We start from the raw sequence: 25,507 nt of genomic DNA on the forward strand, positions 1-25,507 counted from the left end.
AGGCATTTGTTTTAACTGACCTTCTGCAAGACTAAACTTGTGGTTGGAAACAGCACTTATTATTTGGTTATTGCAAAATCGCAGCTATGTATTTGTATTACTTGATCTCTCAACAACAACAATAACAAGTAAGTCTGCAGCTGTTTCCCCTTTATTGACGAAACAGTCCATCGGCAGCTTCAATCCAAGCTGGCTTCCACATTCCAAATTTCAAATTAAGAGTCTTCATACAGAAGGGCTCTGTGTTGCCTGGTGGAGGATGGACACCCCGGGCTCTCTTCCATTCCCCTCTCTGCTTCCCCACTTTTTTTTTTTTCACGGCCGGCCAGATGAGCGGCCGACCGCCTGCCTTCATCCCACCGGCTGGTATTCCCTCAATGCTCCACATGTCTGCGAGCTTTCAGCCTGCCGAGAGAGAGAGAGAGAGAGAGAGAGAGAGAAAAAAAAAAAAAAAGGAAAGTCAGTTGGCGGAGGGGGGGGAAAACCCGTGGCATAAAAGAGCGGAGCAGTGATGTCAGAGTTGCCTGGACTCGTTTCAGCCGGACCCCTGGCAGGAGCATGAACACTGGCACTGTGGTGTGTGGACATTCTCCAGAGCTGCTCTTAAAAAACTGAACGCCTGAGCCTCCCTCTCTCTTTCTCTTTCTCTTTTTTTCTTTTTTTTTTCCACGCCGGTCCTTATATGTTTTCAAATTTTCCAGGGTTTTCTCAGAAAGCAGCGGCCGTAGCCCTCCGCCTATGATGGAAAAATGAGACCTGAATGGGTAAACTGTGTTTTAAAAATATGAAGTAACCCCCTCTGCCCCCCCGCACCCCTTCCCCACCCACCCCAGCTCCCAGTCAAATTAAACCAGCGACCACTCACCCTGCCCCTCTACCTCTCACCGCTTTGCCAGCTGTGCAGCCCGACACCGCTGCCAAAAGCAACACAAGCTTACGTCAACTTCCAAATAAGGAGCTGCTACTTCACTTTGACCTGAGCGAGGGAGGGTGTGTGTGTGTGTGTGTGTGTGTGTGTGTGTGAAAGAGGTGGAGATAGACAGGGAGAGAGAGTGTCCCCTCCTCCTCATTCATACGCATAATATACTCAGCTACCTGTTTGCAGCCCAGTGCACGTAGAGCCGAGACTCGATTACCCCTCTCTCTTCACTGTCACTCTCATTCATCCTTTCTCTCTCTCTCTCTCCCTCCTTCCCTTCACCTCTCTCTGCCTGTCCCCGCTCTCCCTTCTTCAAGTCATTCACAAGCGGAGGACAGCACCACCTGCTACCAGGTAAAAAAAAAGAAAGGAAAAGAAAAGAAAAGAAAAAGCCAATGATATGTTTTTTGTCATCATCTGCTGTGATTTTGATGTGTGTGTGTGAGGTGATGTCAGTGACGTGATGTGAGGAAAAGGGGGGTGGAGGGGGGGGTGTCCTCTCCTCTCCTCTCCTCTCCTCTCCTCTCCTCTCCTCTTCATTCAGGTCTTTGTTAGTGGAGAAAGCTGTTACATCAATGAACCAGTGGATGATGGAGGAACAGGAACAATTTGTGGAATCAGGCAGCGAGACGTTTGAAAATAACCGAATGTTTTCGCCTTTTTTTAAACATTATGCAGACAGAGCAGCTTCTGCAGTGAGGGTGCTCGTGTGTGTGTGTGTGTGTGTGTGTGTGTCTGTGTGTGAATGAAGCAGAGGGAGCGTGTCGTGCACATAGTGAGCGGGTTTTTCGTGGGCTGTGTGTATGTTTTAAAGCTCGCAGCTTCGGACTGGGAAGTGAATGAGCTCCCTGTGTCGTGCATCCCAGCCTCCTAATGCCTGGCATGTCCTCGTCCTCCTGTGGACTGGGGAGTTGTTCCCAAGGGGACACACACACATATATACACACACACACACAGAGGGATGGCTGTGCATGCGCTGACTCCCAGAGGGCTCTCCTCCTCCTCCTCCGTCCCCCCCGGAGACGGAGAGCCTCCATCAGGCTGCTGCTGATGAAGCTGCTGCTCTGTGACTTGACAGCATCGCTTAATGCTCAGCTGATACACTTTTTGGGAACAACAACAACAGATGAGCACATTGACACTGTTGCTCAGGTCGCATCAGTCCGCAGGATCTCGTTTTTTTTGGGGGGTTTTTTTTTGTCAGTGAAGTTCCCACTTTTTCGCCTCTCAGCGTTCAGATGTATTGAATTTCCATTGTTTATTGTTTGAGAATTGACTTTAACCAAAGGCAGCGTGTGTTATTTTACACAATAAATCCCTCGCGTTTGTGTTTAGGCTGCTCTTCTAAAACAAAAGACAGGTCTGAAATCGTGTTGGCGGCGAGAATACAGTAACGTAGCGTGGTGTTTTCATGGAGATCGGTCCGGTGTTCTTTGTCATCCCTCATGTCTGCATGTTCCTCGCTTATTCCCCCCACCCTGTACCAACGGAGGAGTATCAGTGTAGTACAAATTCAAGACTCCCAAAGTATTGATTTTCTTTCGAGATGTGTACCATTCCCTCTGCAAAAAAAAAAAAAAGCCGTAGCTTCTAGGAGGGAGGCACCTTCGCCTGCCTCGTTCTCCCTCTCCCTCTCTCGCGCTCTCGCTCTGTAGTCGGTGAGGATGCTGGAAGATAAATTTAGCCCTCCAGCTCTCCTTCCATCTGCTACCACATGGTTTAGGGCCGTTACCATAGGAACCACCGCTGGGTGCCCATTAGTGTGAGAAGAGGAAATTGACAAGATTTTTAAAAAGCCATTTATACAATATTCTCCTTCTGTGTCGTGTGTGAATGGATGCAGCGTTTCTCAAATTTATAGAAGGCGTTGGGATTAACTGGAGGTGCAGTGATTGTACCTGTAATATGTCCACATCGCATATATTTGCAGATCTACAGACAGTAAATGTTTACATTGCACATGTTGCTCCTATTGCTGCCCAGTGCTTGATGAGTTTGTTCCTTATAGGCTAACTGTCATGGCATGAATTAGCAGGTTAGGATAGGTTCAATCCCTCAAACTAACCATAGCTTCATTCCATTAAAGTGTTGATTCAGTGACTCTGCTAGTGTGCCCTCTGACTCACTGTCATAGCTTCCTGGAAGACTTTAATGGAAAAAGCAGTGATTTTTTTCTTTCTTTTTATATGTGAAAGGTGCACGGATTTGATGCAACAGAAACAGATTTTTTTTCACATGGTTCTTTATTGTTCCACTTCCATCACTCACAATGCAAATGCATACAGTTAGAATGTGTTAGTAGCAGCAATGTAGCCCCATACTGCAAGAGTCAAGAACTATAAAACATAGTAGAGTAGAATTCATAAGACACTTTCATGTGTAAAACATGAGGACCCATATTTGAGTCTTTTTTATGTTTTATTAAGTAATTTAAGTGATGATCTATAAAGATATAAGATAATAAATATGTGTGTGTGAGGACCAAAAAAAACATCTCCATGTTGATATTCATTTCATGCTACATATGCAGTGATTTGTCCTCGCAAACTGCAGTCTGACTGGAACACTGAGAACATTGCACCTAGACATGTGATTTATAGCAAAGGGATGGGAGGAAGCAGAATCCATGTAGAGAGAGAAGAAAAATGCCTGTAGCTTCATTTGCACCATGAGAGGTGCAAATCAACAGTCTTTAGTTCGCTCTGGAGCGAGTGTGATGCATCGCATGAGTTTAAAAATATCATGTGATTTTAAGGTACCAAGTGCTCAAGCTGAAATTTCACTCCAGTCTCACAGCCTGAGCTCTTATTTTCAGCCAGTCGTTCCTGTAAAAGCTCTTAGTCCAGCTACACCATACCTGTATGACCTACATTTAGCCTTACCAGTGAGATTCAGGCTGTGACATCTGAATGGTCTTCTGCAAACTAAGAACATCATGCCATGTATGTTATGTCTGCTTTTATTGTTGTGAAGAAAAGTGTTTAGGGTTTTTACAGTCATCTGAGGCTAGCATTAGAATGTTCTCACAAGTTGAACCAAAGATGGTTATCAACCTGTTATCAGTCATTTGGATGCAATCCAGCATCTTTGCCGTCTTCCACCAGGACGTGGGTGTAGAAACCAGCTGGTCAGTGCGTGGGATGCCTTGTTTACTGTTTCAGTATGCTGGCACAAAAAAACACTGGGAGTTTTCTTCAGTATCTCCACTGAGTCACCTTGTGTATGCACTCACAGCTATCTCGAGCTTTCATTTGGTTTGTCATTTTGAAGTGTCTAAAATCACAGTCACTCAGTAAAAATGATCTGTATGCTCTGAGATGAAGAAGCAGGTAAAGCCACACATTTGCTCTAGTGCTGTATTATTGCACTGCATCTCTGTATGATCATCATTTTGAGGGAAGCATGGTGTGATATTGGATGACACAAGACATCAAATACGGAGCATTAATTAGGGCATGTTACACTGATCAGTGCTTTAGTTAGGTGTAATTAATTATGCAAAGAAAAGTTGAAGTAAAGGAATTTCATAAGGACCTCGAAAGGAAAAAAAAGTATTTTTATGACACATTTTGATATGAAGAGGAAAGCATCACTGAAGTGATTTCCATTTACTGCTGGGAGTGATGTAACCTTCCTCAACCAGGAGGATCTTTGTATTCCCGTGTGAAAATGATAAACTGTGGGGTTTTTTTGTTTGGTTCTCTTTTTTGGTCTGTCTTGCAGCAGGAAGATGTGATTTGTTTTATTGGAATGGGTGAGATATGTAATGTGGTGCTAGTCCAACATGAAAACATTGTGCTCTGTGGCTTTGAAATAAGCAACGCGCAGTTGATTAGAAATCGTTAAAGACCGTGACGATTTCAAATGAGGCGGTTATTGAGATGTTGCTGTCACAGTGGTTGGACATGTTTCCTCTCTTGGGGAGGGAAAAGTTAGAAGAATCATTATTTCTACTTGCTGCATGTTTATGTCCTTTTGTACCAAAAAAAAAAAAATTACATAAACCAATCTAATTTAAACATATTCAGCAGCCAGGGGAAAGCGAAAGCTGAATGTTATGACACATACAGTGGATTATGTAAGGCATGAAACATAAATATCTATATTTAGCAAGAGGAGGGTCAGGGGGTTATCTGTGTTTCAAAACTGAATTGCATGCACTGTTCTGTCTCTATAATGAGTTGTTTGTCTTCACAGATCTTCATGTTGAAAGGACGGAAGAACTTCATTTTCCACTGACTGCTTCATGATGGGATACTTAGGGTTGAGAGAGGACCAACTCCACAGCACAGGACCTATCACAGCTGCACTGTTTGTTGCCATTGCTCTACATTTGATGGTGTCACTCACTGATGTCACTGACTCACTGATGTCAAACACTAAAGTTTGAGAAACACAAGTGGACATTATGAGGCCTGACCACCAATTTAAGAGGAAATAATTTGTTAGAATTCATCCACATTAATCTGATTACCCAGTTAATGATTTGGCTCAAACTTGATAGCCTGGCACAGGCGGACGCATCCCACGTGTCTACCTGAGGCTGTCTTTCCATTTTATGGAGACCTTGCATAGTCGCCTGACGACTGGGGAGCAGTCCGGAGATCAAGAACATTGTCAACCGGAGTCTCCTCAAAGAGACCTGCAGCCCAAGTCTCCCTCCCAGCCCGGTCAGCAACAGCAAACCAGCTCCCAGAAGCCCCATGGCGTGCAACAGCAACCCAAACAGTCCAGAAGACAGCATCCTGAACGTAAGCGTCTCAGGCACCAGCGGCAGAGCACTGACTCGGATACAGTGCTGGAAGACAAACATGAAGCAACAAAAGCAACCACAGGTTCTAGTTTGTCCCCAGGAGTCCCACCTTCCTCTGCAGGTAGCCCTACCCAAGCTAAACCAGAGACCCAAGAGGGCACCCCAAAACAGAAACGAGAGCGTAAGCCTCAGAGGCCGGGAAAGTATGTCTGCACTTACTGTGGCCGTGCATGTGCAAAACCTAGTGTCCTACAGAAACACATTCGCTCCCATACAGGTGAAAGACCCTACCCCTGTGCCCCATGTGGCTTCTCTTTTAAGACCAAGAGTAACCTATACAAACACCGCAAATCGCATACCCACAGGGTGAAGGCAGGTCTGACGCTTGGGGAGCCAAGATCTTTAGAGGAGCAAGTCACCGAGTCGGAAGACGAAACCCGACAGCTGTCCTCAGCCTCTTCCCATACAGAAAGACAAAGCAGTGTGTCCTCAGCCAAGAATCATGAAACAGACAGGGCCAAAGATAGCACTGCAGGAACTGATGACTCCTTCGCAGTGAAGAAGAGATTGGCCTTGCGTCTAAGCAGAGGGAAACATGGCCCTCAAGATTCATCAGATGAAAAGACCTCATCTTTAATTCTAGGCAGCAAAGGCAGTACAGAATCTGGCTATTTCTCTCGCTCGGAAAGTACTGAGCAGTCACAGGACAGTCCCCCGAACACAAGTGCCAAAAGCTATGCAGAGATCATCCTCGGCAAATATGGACGTCTTGGACACCTACAGAGGATGTCCCGTCATCACAACCAGCAGCCCTCTGATCAGAAGGAAAAAAGCATCCCTTTCACAGTGCCCAAGAAGCAGGTCATTGACCACATTACCAAGCTCATCACCATCAATGAGGCAGTGGTTGACACAAGTAAAATTGACAGTGTAAAACCAAGGAGATTCTCTCTGTCCCGAAAGAATAGTTCAGAGTCTCAAAAGATCTCCACGATGAAGGAGCCCCTCATTCAGAGCCAGAAACCTGGAGATCTGGTTTATAAAAACAGTGGCTCCATCACCATGGGAGTTCCATGTGAAAAATTTCATCATCAACCACAAAACGTGGAGCAGCCAGCTGGCCAAACATCTACTGCCCCTCTGGTGAGAAGCCACTCGATGCCATCAGCAGCCAGTTCATTTGACACCCCAAGTGGCGGCCCCAGCAAATTCCGCCTGAGTCAGTCCTTCGATGAACGACCGCCTTCGGAATTAGCGGCGTCCCGGCGTTATGGGATGCTTAGACGGCAACCAGCCATTGAAATCCCGCTGGGTGCCGAATTCACAAAAGAGGAACAGGATGGTCCCCATTCATTTTACCTGGACAGCATAACCACTGTGCCTGACCACAAGCAAAGTCAACCCCAGCCATATGAGTGTGAGGCCTGTGGGACTGGATGTAAAGACTGGGAAGGTTACAAGAAACACAAGCAAAGCATGTGCTTAGCACATCACCCCAGAAACGAGGTAGTAATTAGTCAAATGGAGTTCTCACAGCTAATTAACCATGCTGTCAAAGCAGGGGCCTCAGCGGTGCGCAAGAGGAGAAAAGAAGAGAGTTTTGAATTTGATGAACCCTCTTCCCCATCATTACCGTCTCCTGCCCTCTTGTCTGGGCAGGGTAAAGATGAAAGCAACATCCCTTACGAGGGCTCCAGAAGACCTACATTGCAAACTTGTTCAGTAATTCAACATACAAGTTCATTTGAAAAACAGGAATCTCTGTGCAATGAGAATCAAGTTGCTGAGGCAACAAAGAACTCTCCACCTCATGATGAACAGCTGCCTCAGAAGCAACCCCAACAGCAACCGACCAAACTGGCGACCCGAAAGCTGGTCCGCCAGCACAATGTGCAAGTTCCAGAGATACTGGTGACGGAGGATTCTAACATGAGCACGGCCATCTCAGTAGATCCAACCTCCATAGCCAAACATTCAGAGAAACCTGATGAATTCCAGTGGCCTCAGAGAAGCCCTTCTCTGGCCCAACTCCCTATTGAGAAACTTCCTCCAAAGAAGAAGCGTTTACGTCTAGCTGAGGCTGCCCAGTCCTCGGGGGAATCCAGTTTTGACTCGATATCTTTGCCCCGCAGCCCCAGTCAGGACAGTAGTGCGTCTTATGCATCAAGTCGTTCCACATCCTTTGAGGAGTCGAACAGACCCGACATGGACATCGCAACGTCATCACCACTGAGGAGGTCAAGAGCTCTTCATATGCTAACGGTTCCTGGGGTGCATCAGCACAGAGAGATGAGGCGCTCGGCCTCTGAGCAGGCACCTCATGACCCACAACCAAGTGTCCTAATGGCTGAGACCCGCAGTAAGTCTTTTGACTACAGCTGTCTGTCTCCAGAGCGCTCTGCAGTTGGCTGGAGGGAAAGAAGGAAATGTCTCCTCATAAGACACACTGCAATCAGAGATCCAGATGAAGAAGAGGAAGACCAGTGTGCCATATCAAGCAGTAGTGCTGAACAAGTCACAACTAGCACATCCTCTCAAGCAAGTCCAACCTCTGTGTGTTACAGTAGGGCACCTTCTTCTCCTTTATCAGGCGATACAGTCTTGCGTAATCCCGTTAGATCGCAATGCAAAGAGATCTTCTCTCAGTGGAAACTTAGTCAAAATATTCAGTTATCAGGCAGCACAGAACTCCCTCATACCCATGGTCCTTCTGTAGATCCTCTAAAGGAAGATGCCTCAGGCATCAATACCAGACAGCCCCCTCCCCAAGCACCACAGCCCTACTCAACACATGGACCATCAGGGGCAGCCAGAGCTCGCTACCTCCCCATGTCTACAGGGCTGAAGCTGGAGATTCCTCTAAGACATGAAGATTATTCAGACAATCGAGTAAGTCGCTCTCATATCCAACACTCTGTCCCTCACATCACATCCAGTCTGGAGTTACTGAGGCCAGCCACATCACCTTCAGTAGCGGTGCGTCTCCAAACAGACACCCTCACCCCGGCGTGTGCCATATACACCACACTGTCTCAGGCCAGCTCCCCGAGGCCCCAGGAGGCCGTTGATGCTGTTTCACACAATGTAGGTGTTCTAACAGCTGAATACAGGAACCACAGGAACTCAGGTCCAGACTTTGAGCTGTGGTCTGATGATGATGATCAGAGGTTATCAGGCTCAGGGGGCAACAAACGCATGCTTTCTCCTTCGAACAGTATAGAGCTCCCACCCGAGTCCCAGCAGCAGCAGAAACGAGTGAAAGAAGAAGAAGAGAGGGAAGTGGGATGTGTTGACAAGGCATCGGTGGACACGTGCAACCAGGAACTAAAACGTGAGGCTCAACCGTGTTTACCAGGTGTTTGTTCTCCCGTCACACATGTCGGACCTTCATACCCCAGCCTGCTGTCCAGCACCTGTAATAGCTGGTGCTATTTGAACTACGTTAAACCAAACCCTTCAGCTCTGGGTGAACAGAAGCCCTCAGTGTATTCATCATGGTCCACTAGCAGCTATGACCCCAACCCACCTGGCCTCTCCAGCAAGACGGCTCTCTCTCTGCTGCACTCTAAGCAGAGACTCAGCCCCTCCATCTACACTATATCCTCCATGTCAGTCACGACAACTGAGTCAATGGAGCAAGAGGACATCAAAAGGCCATGGTCCAGTGAGGTAATTACATTGCACCAACCACTGATTGTCACTTTTGATCAATATTGTATTAGAAAATTAAAGAATACCAACACTATTAAATGATCCTAAAGTGTTCATATTCATTGTTTATAGACTTGTTGAAGGTATTTTTCAACATTTTGGCAAATTGGCCTATTGCCATAATCCCTATAGTTTTAGGAGTAGGTTAATTACCTTTAATTGTTGGTGCAAGCTGTTTTTAGATCAGCAGGGCAGAGACATGAGCTCTGCACAGCACGCGGTATGTCCGCCTTCCCTCATCAAACTCATCAAATACACAATCCAACAACTCTGTCTTTCATGCTATGAAATAATAATGTAACATTACGAGACAGAGTTGTTTTCAAGGCAAATGCATAGCCGGAACTACATCCCAGACACGGCTGCTCAGCAGAGTGACTGCAAAAGCGCAAGTAGTTCCAAGTATTTGCTTCATGTGTCGTAATGTTGCATGGTCACGACTTGTCCACAAGAGTGTTTTGGAGTTGTTGGGTTGTCTATTTAGTTTGATGAGGGAAACATGGAAATACAGTGAACCTCGGTTGCGTTAGCTGAGCAGCTCACGTCTCTGCCTCGCCTCGTCTCTGCCTCGCCTCGCCTCGCCGAAAATTAAAGGTAATGAACCTACTCCTAAAACTATAGGGATTATGGCAATAGGCAAATTTGTTCAAAATGTTGAAACATCCCTTTAAGATTTAAAACAGGGCATTGGCATGGCACAAATTTATATTTTTAATCTCTAAAATGATAATTAATTTTTACTGAAAAAGAATGTTGACAAGATAATCATAAAAACAATCAATTACAACACACAGGGGAAACAAATGTTCTTCATCAAATGATATAAAACACAATGTTCAATGAGAATTCCCAATCTTTTGTCTCCCTTGGGCATGCTGGAGCAGAATTGGTGAATTTGCCCATGTTTCTTTCGAGTGTAGGTCTTCAACAGCCGGTCGCACCTCAGAGACCACGAGGGAGAGGGAAAGGGAAAGGGACAAAAATCATCAGACACATCAAACAGCCAGGAGGGGAAGGAGGAAGAGAAGAAGGAGAAGAAGGAGGAAGAGGAAGTCAGGCCATGCTCCAGGAATGAACAACCTCCTGAAGTTTGGATCTCTGAGAGAGGGTGAGTGTGACTTCCCTACAGCTCTGTGCTATGCAATAGGAAGTCAGCTGCTCACATCAGTTTTACCGATGACATATTGCAGATATTTATATTGATTACTTCAAGTGTTGAAGGCTTGTGTCACATGGTGTGGTATGTTTTGGAAACTGTTTGTCTGTCCACCATGTTGGGAGAGGCCAGGGGTCGGCTGTCTGCACCAGCAGAGCCCGTCTGTTGAGGGGCTGCAGCCAGGAAACTACCCAGCTTCCTGTGCCCCCGCAGAGATTCATTTACACAAGCCGTCACAGCCATTCACATGGAGCGACAGCACATTGCATTCTCTCACACTGACACCAATGGAATGACTACATATCTACATATGTGCATGTGTTATTAGTCATATTGTGTTGCATTTGAATTGAAAGTCAGATTCATAATGTACAAATCTGATTCAAAAGGATTGATGTGCCTCACTCTAAGGAGATATTTTCACTTTAGGTTTCACTCACTCAATTTTCATTGAATCTGATTGAGATGTGTTCCTAATATTTTGCCCATCTCATTTAAATAAAGATTGACCAAATATTAGGAACTCCTCTCGACAGTGTGATTCTTGATAGATTTAATCTGTGTGTCACAGTCTGAATTTGAGAAACCATATTTATACTTAAGATGAAGAATGTGACTTTAAACTTAAAATGGTGATGATGTGGATTAATGACATCAGCATAAAAAGCAATAACCATTTACAGACTACAGGTAACAATAGACAGGAACCTAGGTGTGATTTAGATTTTCTCTCACATACCTGGCCGTCAACAGTAATAAACAATGCAGGGTCCAACAGAATAAGGTGACACAGTATAAGTCATTTTCTTCCACTTCTTAATAATTCTAATACATTAGGTTTGGCTTTGGATACATTGTGCTGCGCTGCTCTCCGGGATGCTGTGGCTTCAGCTCATCATGTGTAGCTCCTCTGCTCCACCAACACTTGACAGTTAAAACTGCACTTCCTCAGGTCCTGAGCAAAACATTTGCAAAGTTTAATGCAGTTTAAGGACATACAGATCCACTATTTAGGCCTACTAGTATGATGTTATTTTCTATTCAAGTGCACCACAAATAGTTAAAGAACCAAAATCAGAGAGAAGTTACCAATACATTAAATGACTCAAATTCACTGAAACTCTAAAGTGACGCGTGGAAATGAAAGTTTGAATTAGTTTGAACACAGTTCTGTTATTTATGTGTCTTAGCTGAAGTACACACACACACACACACACACATATCTTATGAAATACATTTTCAGTGGTGTTAAAGCAGCCTCGCTCAGGACTTGTGATACCCATCAGAAATAAACACCGCAGCAAAGCGGTGCAGGCGACGGGCGCAGAGAGCCGCCATCTGTGTGTCTCTTTTTTTGGTTTTCGGGAGTGTGTCTGTGAACAAATCCCTGTTGTGGCTCATGTTGACGCTCATCACAGCTTTCCTTAAAAGAGTGAGTCACCCTCACGCCTGCTCGCTCTCTCCTTCTCCGTCTGTTCGGTCTGTCTGAGCCACAAAAAGACAAAACGGTAGGCAGAGAGGTAGTTAGTCCAATCCTGACATTTTTTATTACCGGCTTGGGGGAAGACAAGGGCACAAACACTCAATCAATGGGTGCTGCAAGAAAAGGGCTATGAATATATAGCTGCTTTACGGTGTGGGAGCGCAGAGTCCAGGCAAAGTGTTTCTCCTTCATTAAACTGAGAGAGAGTTTTTTCTTCGAGACTGTAAAAGCCGCCCTTTATGATACCTGCAGAGTTTATCCAGCCGCGAAGCCTGCAGTGAAAATAGAAGAAAAAACAGCCGATTATAATCAGAACGATTGTTTGTCGTAGGAATGTGTTTTCATTTTCTGTGTTTTTCATGCTTATTTGGGGCAGCAGCTGGTCTGGGCCAGGGTTTCCCTCCCTCTCGGAGCTGTTTTTATTGGCCCGGCTGCAGCAAACCCTCCGGACCTTGGGCCACATCGTAGGCTCCCCCTTGTTTGGACACAGCGGTGGTGTGAGGAGCCGTGATGGGGGTTATAAGGCAGAGGGAGGGGTCTGGCTTTGGCTTATGAAAGCAGCTCTGTTGAGGCTGAAGTGGGTGCCTCGCTGTGAGACCCTCAGTGTACATGCGGGGTTGGACCCCAGACCCAGCTGCCACAGTGTGAGCTCACTGCGTAGCGCGGGGCCAGATAGCGCACTTACCCTGGGTAAACACAGGCACTGAAAAGCTGCTTACAGGTGCTAAAGTGGCCGCTGCCTGTCTGTCAGCTCCTGTTACGACTCATATTGATTGTCCCCAGTGGTGTAGTCTATGTGATACTCAGGTATAGTCAGTATGCCCACTGAAAATGCATAAATATTTCAGTATACCCAGTACAACAAAACTACATGTTAATGGTTCTCAAAGTGGGAGGGTTGACAGGGTTCAAGGGGGTCCCCAACTTTTTCTTGAAATGTTACCACTTTATCCTAGACTTTTTTCACTTTTTTAATTGTTTTAATTTTTTTTCTTTTCTTTTTTGAAATTTTCCACTTTTCCTTTCAATTTTTCTGTTCTACTTTTTTACTATTTTTTAAAGAAATTTTTACCCCTCTTTGTATTATTTTTTTTTACCACTTTTCCTAGAATTTCTTTGAGAAATTTTATCACTTTTTCTGAGAAAGTTTAACCAGATTTTTATTTTATTTTTTTTAAATTGCTAAATTTTACCACTTTTTTCTAAAAAAAAAATTAACTTTTTTTTTTTTTGTGAAAATTTTTACCACTTTTTTCTAGAAATGTTTCAACTTTTTTGGAGAAATTGCACCACTTTTTTTCCCAGAAATTTCTCTCTAATCTTTCAAAAATGTATGCCTAATTCAAACATACATTGATTGTTTGTGTATTTCTGGTGTTTGCTTCTAAATTTTGTCCAATGGGGGTCCGTGGTCTAATTTGTGTCAATTTTGGGGTCCTCCTTGATATAAAAAAGGTTGAGAACCACAAGTGATACAAGTATGTACAGTTTACCCACCTAAAAAGCAGTATACCCACTACAAAAAATGAGACTACACCACTAATTGTCACCATCCAGAGAGCATCAATAGACAACCGACAGCTCCGAGGACAAGGCTCAACCCCTCTCGCTCTCTTTTTACGTCTACAGATCAAATGAGAAGCCGGGTGGAGCCGAGGGGGAGGAGTGCACCGCCGACCGCTCCTCTGAGTCGTCTCCGTGCATCTGCAGTCGCTGTGACGTTGCTTTTAAAGCCGAAGGTGAGGAGGGGGCGGGAGAGGGGGGGGCAGTGGTCGATGGCCAGACAGGAACATGATGCTTCTGTTCTGTCAGACATCTCACTCTGTCCTCTGTGTATTTACAGGGAGTCTCAGCGAACATGTGAGATCTGAGCCCCATGGAGCAGAGACCTGTTGTTATAGAGGCGCCACAGATGAAGGTACAGTATACCATCATATTCACCTTCATGAATCTTTCTACCCCTTGTTTTTTTAATGCTTTAACGCTTTTTAGGCTCCTCCTTTTCCCCGGTCAGGTCAATGAGAGGTAGTGGAGAATTTGTACAGACTAAAGAGAAAAATCAGTAACACTTTATAGTAAGTACACAGTATTAAGCATCAGGGAAGCATGAATAAATACTGAATTCTTCATTCATAACGCTTGAATACTCATTAGTATGTAGTTTATAAATACAGTTAGTGTTTATCAATGAGTAAAACATTTTTAACTGTGTTTATAAACTACATACTAATGAGTATTCATGTGTTACTGTAAATGATGAATTCAGTATTTAAGCTTAACTAACACTTAATAGTGTGTACTTATTATAATTTCTCTGACTGATACTTATGTTATGTTTCTCTCAAACCAACTTTATTGACAAAGGACAAACACTCCCTTCCTAATACATACTATATATATATAGATTTTAGGGGGCTTGGGCACGGTATGATTGCCTGGTGTGAGTGAGCACTAAGAGACTGAACAAGGGGCATTTTTGACATTCTTATACCTACATTTACTGTAGCAGAGAAAATACATCACAAGTAAGTTGCCCAGTGGGAGTGAATTTTTTTTTTTTTTTTTAAAGACAAAAAAAAAAAAAAAACTACTATACGATACATGGGAGTGTACCTATGTTCCCTGGGTTCTATGTTCCCCGATCAGGGAATATAGGACCCACTTTTTCAAAAAGGGTCCTATATTCCCTGTTTTTCCCAAAAGACGTCCTATGCTCCCTGGTCGCAATACATACTGGGGAACATAGGACCCTTTTTCTGAAAAACTCAACTTCTCACTCAAAAATAGGCAAAAATATGCCAAGTCACCCAGATGTCCACTTCCAGGTATGGGTACAAAAATTGCATGTTCCCCAGTCTGGACACAGCGGGGAACATAGCACCCTTTTTTAGAAAAAGGGTGCTATGTTCCCTGGCTCCATACAAAGTGGGGAACATAGGGATGATCCCCGATACATCCAATAAGCTTATTTGTTATGACATTTCCTTACTGGCTTTGAAAGAGAGTAAATTCATATATATTGTCATAGAAAGATTTCCATTAATTTTGCATCATGCCACAAACATAATAGGTGCTCTGGTACGTCTTCCAACATTTCCCTGGGTCTGTGGTGTCTCAGAGTTGTAAGGAACAGTGGCCAGTGTTTCCTCTGCTAGTGGAGATAAGATAAGAAGCATCAAAGCTCCTTCCCTCATTATTCAGAGAGTTTGCTCAGCTCTGATCTTTGCTGCTGTCAGGAAGTCAGGAACCTTCCTGAGTCTCTTCCACCTGCAGCCTATAAGTCCAGCTGATTAGATTTACAACACTGTCTTTTCACTTCCTGTCTGTAGAAGTGGGAACGTGTGGTGTAGATTTGCATCTGCTGATTGTGACCGACTCTTGCCTACATTCTGAGTCGGTCTACGTTATAACAGCCAGAAGGACAGGGCTCGGAGAAAGTAAGAAACACACTTTTCATTTAGAGTTGCTAATTAGATTGTCTCTCCTGCACTGTTCTGGGATCAGCTGGTCATGTTACTTTTATAATAACCGTGGTGACTCATCATAATGTATTGCTATTAGTTTTTTTTTATTATGTGTTTATAACATTGAGGGTGCTGTTTAAAAAATGTTAACTGAATATTTTGTCAACCAAAGCACAGGCAGGAGACTCATCTATCAAACTTATATTAGCAATAAGATATAGTTAAATTGCATATAATTACATATTCCAGACCAACAGAATAAAACCATGTGCTTTATTCATCATTAAGGACAGGGATATTATTAATAACTGTTGTCAATGTACTGGTACATCCAGTAAATCACAGCTGCAGTGAGATCACTGAGCTGGGTCTCAGTTGTTTCCTTAACTTCAACAACAGAGGTGGTCTCTTTACAACTGTTGGAACCTTTTAAAGGATATGTCCGTCAACTTACATGACATGCCACTTTGTTTGAACTTCAACTTGAAGACAAGTGTAAACAATCAGCAGCGTGTCAGGATCTTGGGCGCACAAGTTATGAGATGGAAGATCCATGGGAACATGAAAGAGGCGATCGCATGCTACACACCCAGGGAAAGAATGTACTTGGCTGGTAGTAGCTGGCCCCAGCACAGCTCAGTGATGTCTGTAGTCAGTTTGATTTTTAGCCCGTCGACATGTGTTCACATCGGTTGCGGTGAGGAAATGTCAGGTTTTCGTAACATGAAATGAAATTTCATCCATTCCTACGATAATTTAATGATAGGGACTGAAACAAAAGCCAAAACGGGGAAGTAGTTTCAGGTGTGTGTGCTGTAGACGAGGCCAATGCTGAAAGATCTAATGCCATATAAAGGTGGATGTCAGTGTGCTCTTATAAGGCAGCCTCAATCCACAGAGAAATTCACACAGCTGAGCTTTAAAACCTGCCGTCTGGACCTCTGTGACTTTGTGATGTCACAACAAAGCAGTCACCGCTGTCAGCCATCCCCATTCCCCATCTACCTGGGCTACCGCTATCCAACCGTACAGAATGTTATCAGAGTTCAGAGTTTCCCTCAAGGGGAAATTTGGTGTGCAGTAAAAGGCAACAATACAAGACGACAATCATAATAATAAAAACAACAGTCACAGTTTAAGGGACCACGATGGAAATAAGATGTCGGCTTTTTTGTGTTTTTATCCCTTTGGCAGCAGTTGTGTCGATGTATGTTTTCACGTTTAAACATTTGTCTGTTGTCAATAAATATCTCAAATCAAATCAAATCAAAGTCCGTCACAGCAGTAATAACCATTAAAGGAATAGTTCAACATTTTTTGGCAAATTCGCCATTGCCATAATCCCTGAGTAGGTTCATTACCTTTAATTATCGGTGCATGTTGTTTTGAGATCCACAGGGCAGAGACGTGAGCTGCTCAGCTAACACAACAGAGGTGAATGGTACAGGTCCCCTTTCATCAAACTATACACACACAATCCAACAACTCCAAAACACTCTTGTGGAGAAGTTATGACCTGTACATTCACCACGCTATGAAATAATAATGTAACGTTACGAGACAGAGTTAACTGTTTTCAAGGCTAATGCGTAGTCTGGGGGCGGTGCGTGGCGCAGTGGTTAAGGCGGCCGCCCCATGTAGAGGCTACAGTCCTCAACGCAGGTGTCCCCGGTTCGAATCCCGCGCCGGGCAGACCTTTCCTGCATGTCATTCCCCCTCTCTCTGCCTCCCTCTTTCCTGTCTATGTCTACTATATCCTATCAAATAAAAAAGGCAAAAACGCCAAAAAATATACTTTAAAAAAAAAAAAAAAAAAGCGTAGTCTGAACTACAGTACATTCCAGACACGGCTGCTGGACGGAGTGATTTCAAAAGTGCAAGTAGTTCTGAGTTTTTGCTTCATATGTCATAATGTTACATAGTTATTCATGATTATTTCATTCAATTAAATTTAATGAATCTATGACTATATATGAATTATGGCAATAGGCACATTTGCCAAAATGTTTAACTATCCCTTAAGATAAAATTGGGTATAATGGATAAAATCATGCCCCATGTTCATAAAATAGAAGAAAAATAAGTAGATAAAGTGTGCTTTGACCCTAATTCTTGTATATCTTCTTATAGGCACCAACACTCCTAAAAGAGTAATGGAATTAGTTTCAGTCAGAAAAGTGTAGAGAAAGCAAAATGTGTTCAACAGTGGATTTGTCTCTGTCCTAGGAGTGTGTGAGGACCAGCCAGTTCACCCAGATAAACAGAAAGGTCAGCAGAGCTGTGATGTGGGAGGAGGTGGACGTGATGGGGACGACAGTGCCAAGGGCAAGGATGGCAGATGTGAAGACAGCTGGTCCAAGGTGTCTGAAAGCTGCCAGTCCTCTGATAGTGAGAGGGCTGGTTCAGGAGGCCAGCCCATGGAGCCCGAGCCCGAGCCCGGCCAGCCGCTCGCTTTCAACCCCACGGATTCTGCTCAGAAGAACTCGGCCAGGTCCAGGAGGGCGCTGTTCGCCCGCAGGCGCCTGGACGCGTCGTCGTCGTCCGTGTCGTCCAGAGGTTCCCAGTCTCCCACCGCCCAGTCCCTGACTCCACGGAGGGATCCGTCTCCACCGCATCCCCCGTCGCTCAGGCCGCACCAGCCTCCCGCTCCTCCTCCTCCTCCTCCCTCCCTCTCCCCAACCAGTTGTCAGGTCTCTGCCTCCCCGCTGAGACCGGCCTCCCCCGTTAGAGGTCTCTCTCCTGTAACGGTCCAGCCCCACGGATCAGAGTCCTCCGGGCCCCCGGGCTCCCTGGCAGACAGCTCTGCTCAGCATCAACCCTGTCAACACCCGAGGGACCGACCGGCCACGGCCAGACTGGTGAGTCCCCCCGTCGGGCTTCTGCTTCCAAAAACACAGCGACACAAACTGTTGGCACGGTTTGGATTGATAATAATACTTTTTTTTTTGTTTGTTTGTTTGTGTTATAGTCTGGATTTGCCGTGTTTATAATCATTTGTGTATAATTACCAGCGGTCAGAACGTGGCTTTTGTACAAACCACCGTCTTCACTCACCTGTGACTTGATCCGTTTCTGTTAGTTTAGCCTACAGTTTTAAATAAATCAGCGTTTGGCTCACAAAGCTAATCTTGTGTGGCTCAGTTAAATCCCAGTAAGTCAACATGGAGAGCAAATATAGATAGGCTGGTACATATGAGGTTATTTAAAAGTCACACATTTATTGGAAAAGGAAGGAAAGGCAACTCTTCTTGTTTTATATCAGTCAAACCCAGCCTGCAGCTCCGGCCTTAAAATAATGCAGGAGAGCTCCCAAATAGACACAACATGTTTTCCCTGGGCAGCCGCTGATAAAACGAGACGAGGGGCCGATCGTTAAATACCAAAGATTGGAACCACATGTCGACGACGAAAAAAAAACAACATGGGCCAATATCTCAGTTCAGCCTAATAAAATAAAATAAAAAAACATGCCTACTCCAAACTTGTGGTTATGTTATGGTGTAACCACAGCACTTCCTCTGCACACTAATATAGGTCCCGGAGGAGCAGGCTCTAATTCACATTCTCTACAGGGCTGGAAAAAAAAAAGAGACCTCTGTTCATGGTAGCTTCACTCTGTCTTTGTCCTGGCTCATGGAGATCTGCTTAATGCACTTTGTTTTTCTTTTACATATTATATTATTGACTGTGTTCTATGTTATGCAACCACTGCATCTGGATTTTTAGGAAAAAAAAGTTATAAACTTTTATTTAATTCACTTCAAAGCTTCCATAGCTCTGCAGTGATCAGGCACTAGTTCATGTTGGGGTTATAATAATATAAGATAATAACTATAGAACTTTTAAAAGAGGAAATACCTAAATAATATCTTGTTGATTGTTTGACCACTCTCTGGGATTTGCTGCTACAACTTAAAGGGATAGTTCAACATTTTGGCCAACTGGCCCATTGCCATAATCCCTATAGTCATAGCAGTAGGTTCGTTACCTTTAATTGTCGGTGCAAGCTATTTTTAGAACAGCGGAGCAGAACCGTGAGCTGCTCAGAGCTACGCTACGGAGGCTAATGGGATTTCTTGGTTTCCCTCATCAAACTCGTCAAATACACAATCCAACAACTCCAAAACGCTCTGGTGGACAAGTTGTGACCTGCACATTCACCACGCTATGAGATAATAACGCAACATTACGAGACAGAGTTGTTTTCGGGGCAAATGCAGAGACTGCTTACCGAAAAACTGCCCCTGACGCGAATGCGCATGAGCAGATTTGCATAAATTATAAAAATAGCTTGCACTGTAACGAACCTACTCCTAAGACTATAGGGCGGGGTTATTGTAATTGGCCAATTTGCCAAAATGTTGAACTATCCCTTTAACATAGTCTGGTATGAGCAGTAGCTTATGGTGGCTAATGTGATCTAACTCTTTACAGATACTGACCCTAACTCCTCTACTGTGATAGTAGATACACTGTACATGTAACCACGGGAAAGTGAGCTGTTTTCTAAATGTATAGATGTAGGATAAATGTGTTTTACAGAATCTTACATTTGAGTTTTGCATAAAAATATCATAATAGAGAATATCTATCAGAAATACCTTAAAATATGTTGATGCAGTTCCAGTATATGTCTAATAATAGAATAATGATGATATCTTTGTCCTCATACCAGGTCTATAGAGGCACTGGACAATGTTACATAGGACTTCTTTACTTGTTTCCATGGCTGTGGTTAAAGTTCTTCTCCTCACACACTGGTCGTACATGGAGACAGGATACATTAAATAATGTAATAGTTGTTATTGGCAATAGAACTTTAACACATCAAATCCTCAACATGTGGCACAAAGTGGGTATTTCCCATGTTGACGTTAATGAGGAAAGTCCCAGTGCAGTTTGTTTCTCTGTTGGTCTTACGTGGACTCTCTGGAAGACCACAGAAAGTGGACTTGATGATTTTAGGATTTGGACAGCCCTCTGCTCTCGTTAGATTTCCAAGGAATGTGCCCATTACCTCACTCCATCTGCAAGTGTGGGAAAATCCAGACATTTGTTTTCAACCGCAGAACCTCACCAGGAGATGTGTTTGTTGTTTCCTGTCTGTGCTCCTGCTCCTCCGGCTCTCAGGCCGGCCGCCTTGTAACGCTCAGACGTAATAACAGTGGAAAACGCTGGTGCGCTCACCTCTGACCGCAGTCAGCGTCACTGCAGGGCAGGGTGTTGCACCTGTAACCACGGGGACCAGGCTGCTGCCAGGTGATCTCCACAATCAATTTGCTGCCTGTTGCCATGGTCCCTGATCAATTTGATTCCAGATTCCATTAAATATTGATTTAGTCAGAGATACTTCAGTCGCAGTGAATTTATGCTGTAATCTGTGAAATCTGCACCTCCACCCTGGTGCGTCATAGAAAATATTAACATTGTCATTCAGAATGGAGACCAGAGTTACAGTTACTTTAAAGGGGAATTGCCGTTTTTTTACAATCTGGACCTTATTTCTAGCATAAAATACCATCATTTACTCACCCAGATAACTTTGGTGTCATTACAAGTCGTTCCGACGAAATTAGATCCAGTCGAGAGACGCGTATATCCGTATAATGTGAGACAACTAATACCTAATACATATATAATTACATATTACATATATCTCTCTATATATACATGTACATACACATCACACAGTTGACTATTTATATTACTGTATTTACCATTTATGAATACAATTATATATATTAATACCTATTTACGCCATAATATCTCAATATTACTACATCTGATATATTTATATACACATAAAGATACATACACAGCCTACTATACATATTCTTTTCATTTACACACTATAAGACTGGTCTACAAGTCATGCATATATTCAATTCAGTATTGTATGGTGCATTCACACTTATTCACACAACAATGTGACAGATACAGTAATAGCTCTCTCTATACTCTCATCTCACTGTGGCTCCCTGCCTGTGTAGTATTTCAAATATACTTGATATTGTGTCATGTTCTATGACAATATCACAAACATTAGTAAATTGTCACGTAACGGTTTTAAAGGGATATTTCAACAATTTGCCTATTGCCATAATCCCTATAATTTTAGGAGTAGGTTTACCTTCTTATCAGTTCAACTATCAAGAAATGTTGTTGTCTGTTTTTGCTGAGAGTCACTCATCATGAGGGGAAAGTGAAGCGAATCATGAGAGTGTGTTTTCATCCTGCATTTATGAAGTTCTATAAGGATTCCAGAGTATTGCTAACACAGTGTAGGCATCAACAGGCTTTACCCGTTGTCTTCATACTTTATGAATCCGTAATGCAGCCACACATCTGTCTTTAGACGTTGCTGTGTTTATGTCTCTCATGTGAGCAGACCAGTTGCACTAGGTTCATAGGCTCATCATGTGACACCAAGAGGTCTCCAGCTTCACACAGCAACTGGACCAGACCATAGTCTCTGTCAGGCACAAATGAAAATGTCGACCTTGGGCTGCACATGGAGTAAGTTTTGTATGTTTTTCTTTCTAGACCAACCCTAGTAACCACACACAACATGATGTCATAGGGTCCTCGAGTACACCGGTATCTTTCAAACAACTGACTCAAAAATCCAGGAATTCTGTGCCTCCCTCCTGTAATTTATATCACAGCCAGAGCGGGCGCTGTTGAGCAGAAGTTCCACCGTCTCGGGGATTTAAAGAATCTCTAATCAAATTTGGAGTCGCAACAAACAAAAGCTCTTTATGTAATATCCAGTGTGTGCTTGTGTTGTGTAAGGAGGGAAGGTTGTGTGGAGGATTCTGAAGTCCAGAGATGAGAATATATTTACAGCTGCCCAGGAACTATTTCCAGAGTTTTGCTTTTAGCACCAAGGCCAAGAGATGTTTGAGTCACTGCTGCTTCTGTCTCCACTGTACTGACTTCATCTCCATTCACCAGGCACCAGCTCCCGTCATTACTGTCTCCATTTTCTGTGAAATCCAGTGAACACGTCAGAAACCTAGGTGTGATTTTCGACGAAGACCTTAACTTTCAAAAGCACATTTCTTGTATTTCCAAAACTGCCTTTTATCATTTACAGAACATTTCTAAAGTTAGATCACTTTTATCTGTATCAGACTCTGAAAAATTGGTTCACGCATTCATTTCTAGCCGTTTAGATTACTGCAGCGCTCTTTTCTCCGGATTAACAACTTCAACTCATTCAAAATGCTTCAGCCAGAATTCTAACAAAAAAAACAGGTACAATCACCTCACTCCGGTTTTAAAGTCTCTCCATTGGCTCCCAGTTAAATACAGAATTGATTTTAAAATCTTACTTGTTTTTAAATCTCTTAATGGTGCTGCCCCTTTCTATGTTTCTGACATGCTCACTCAGCATACACCAGACAGATATCTCAGATCTTCATGTAAATCTCTCCTCAATGTACCACGCATACATTCAGTTATTATTAGTCCAACACTGTGGAACTCTTTACCCATTGAACTCTGCTCATCTCCAAAAATATCTTCTTTCCAGTGTAATCTCAAATCATATCTGTTCTCACAAGCTTTTAATTAAAAAAAAAAAAATAGTTTGTTTGTCTCAATACGTTGGCTTTTGTTTTAATACGTACTCACATGTATTGCCATCTTGCTTTTATCTTGAAGCACATTGAGTTTATGCTCGCCATATGAAATGTGCTATAGAAATAAATTGACATTGACATTGACCTCTCACTTCATCTGGTGTCGTTACAGTCTGTGGACCAGGTCGGTCCCACCCACGTGGCCCCACCCCCCACGCGGCTCCGGGGAGCCCACAACCTCCTGAGTCACCTCCCCCTGCACTCCCAGCAGCCCAGCAGGGCCCTGGGCCTCCTGATCCCCATCGGGGGGATCCACATGATCCAGCCCAGGTCCCCCCTCCCTGTTTACAGCCTGGTGACCAGCCCCAGCCCGCCGGCCAACCCCACAGGCACGGGGACGTCCCGCACGCCGAGGGACGCTCTGAAGGGACGCTTTTCTCAACTGCAGCGGCAAGATACTCTCAAAGAGACGTCGCCCGAGGCGTCGGGGGAAATGTCCGGCGGCGGCGGCGGCCGTCCCTCGGATTCTCTGTCGCGCAGAAAGAGTCGAGGATGCTTCAGCGTCCAGCAACCGTCCAGTCCCAGGACAGAGACCGGGCGCCCGGAGGTGAGCACAGACGCACATGTTACAGAGAGGTGTGTTTACCACGAGAGCGCCCAAGGCCAAAACCAGACTCCTTCCTCCCAGACATAACTGTGATAGGAGGGAGAGTCTGAAGGGACAGTGCAAAAAGAACTGAAAAACCAGCCTGCGTGGGAAAATCCTGCACCGCGCTCTGGTTTAGACTCCGAGGACAAAAAGGCAAGAGCACTTGAGCACCGCTTTTGAATGACGCTGTTATGTAATTATATGAATAATATATATAGACACTATGTTAGATATGCAGTATGTTTTGTAAATCTTTTTTTACCTTCTTGTTTGATGTCATTGGTGTTAATTTATTTATGTGCTATTATGCAAATTCTGTACTATATGCAAAAGCAGCTGGAATGAAAATAGACAAAGTTTTAATCAGTTTCCCTATTAACCCTTTGACAGCTCTAATATACTATTGCTGTGTTAATGTACTGTATTACCAAAATGGATATAGAAAGGTACTACAAATATTTATTCACCCTGACCAGTATTTTGAAGTGCAATTTTACGTCAAGATTGTGGTTTGAATTGTCATTCTTAAAGGCTGTGATTATTCTTCTTATTGTTTGTCGGTTTCTTTTTTTTTCGTTGTTGTTTGTTGTCGTCTTCGTTTGTGTTTTTTGAAGAAGCAGGGTCACGATCGCCTCCTTTTCTAAGATCATTAAGAAAAGAAGTTTCAGGGGGGGTGGGGACGTTTGGAGTGCACTGACAAATGATTTGATATCCAGAGGAAACCTGTTTCGCGTACATGGTAGCTACGGTACAGTTTTTTTCATAAACAGATACATGTATTTTTGTGTTGTTGCTTTTATAAATGATACAATCACTGTCATTTTCATGTTTACCATTAAACTTCTCATTTTTACAGATTTATATTAAAACCGTGGTACGCGCCGTGTGGTTTTTTGAGTCGGTCACAATGACATAAATAAACTTTCAACGTGTCAGGACATGAATGTGAGTCAATGGCTGTCTGGATGGAGGGGAAGCCTTAACAAATGACCAGGAATGTAAATGTATGATTTGTAGGGTCTTTATCATTACTTTATTAACTGTGGTTTCAAGTCCTGGGGGGGTCCAGCTTTAATTTGTACATAGTTTGTGATATTTAAAGTGATAATATGACATGGGGTTATCTATAGTCATTGTACAGTTTAGCTTTTTATTTTTTTTAATTTAACCTTTATTTAAACAGGTAATCTCATTGAGACATTTCCAAGAGAGAACCTGTTTCAGACAGATATACAGTAATACAACAGCAGTTAGTTACAGAAAAACATATAACAATTACATAAAAGTGCCAAGTGGAAGTGGATTTAAAGGAATAGTTCAACATTTTTGGAAAATTGGTCCATTGCCATAATCCCTATTGTCATAGCAGTAGCTTCGTTACCTTTAATTGTCGGTGCAAGCTATTTTTAGAACGGCGGAGCAGAGCCGTGAGCTGCTCAGAGCTATACGCTACGGAGGCTAATGGGATTTACACAATCCAACAACTCCAAAACGCTCTGGTGGACCAGTTGTGACCTGCACATTCACCAGGCTATGAAATAATAATGCAACGTTTGTTTTCGAGGTAAATTCATGCAAAACCGCTGATGTGCATTCCCGTCGGGGGCAGTTTTTCAGCAAGCAGTCTCTGCATTTGCCTCCATTGCTCGCAGCTCTGCTCCACCATTCTTAAAACAGTTTGCACCGACAATTAAAGTTAATGAACCTACTCCTAAAACTATAGGGATTATGGTAATGGGCCAATTTTCCAAAACGTTGAACTATCCCTTTAAGTTTCCCATGATTCTTT

The 25,507-nt window shown here is 43.6% G+C and overlaps 1 protein-coding gene across 2 annotated transcripts in view; it reads left to right on the forward strand.

The window, feature by feature from the left end:
* Window positions 1–24,587, forward strand: part of hivep3a (HIVEP zinc finger 3a) — a 48,103-nt gene extending 23,516 nt beyond the window's left edge. Inside the window, exons 2-8 of one of the 2 annotated variants that reach the window (XM_085792316.1) lie at window positions 1,237–1,273; window positions 5,117–9,341; window positions 10,304–10,491; window positions 13,652–13,761; window positions 13,866–13,940; window positions 17,713–18,344; window positions 23,242–24,587. In XM_085792316.1, coding sequence (XP_085648442.1) covers window positions 5,478–9,341; window positions 10,304–10,491; window positions 13,652–13,761; window positions 13,866–13,940; window positions 17,713–18,344; window positions 23,242–23,763 — 5,391 coding nt within the window. In that variant the 5' untranslated portion in view covers window positions 1,237–1,273; window positions 5,117–5,477 and the 3' untranslated portion in view covers window positions 23,764–24,587. The remainder of the gene's footprint in view (window positions 1–1,236; window positions 1,274–5,116; window positions 9,342–10,303; window positions 10,492–13,651; window positions 13,762–13,865; window positions 13,941–17,712; window positions 18,345–23,241) is intronic. The other variant, XM_085792315.1, reaches the window with a different exon arrangement.
* Window positions 24,588–25,507: the final 920 nt, after the last annotated feature.

Source organism: Trachurus japonicus, chromosome 11 (assembly GCF_045865225.1).
Source record: "Trachurus japonicus isolate A0001 chromosome 11, Traja_1.0".
In the NCBI taxonomy this organism is placed as follows: domain Eukaryota; kingdom Metazoa; phylum Chordata; class Actinopteri; order Carangiformes; family Carangidae; genus Trachurus; species Trachurus japonicus.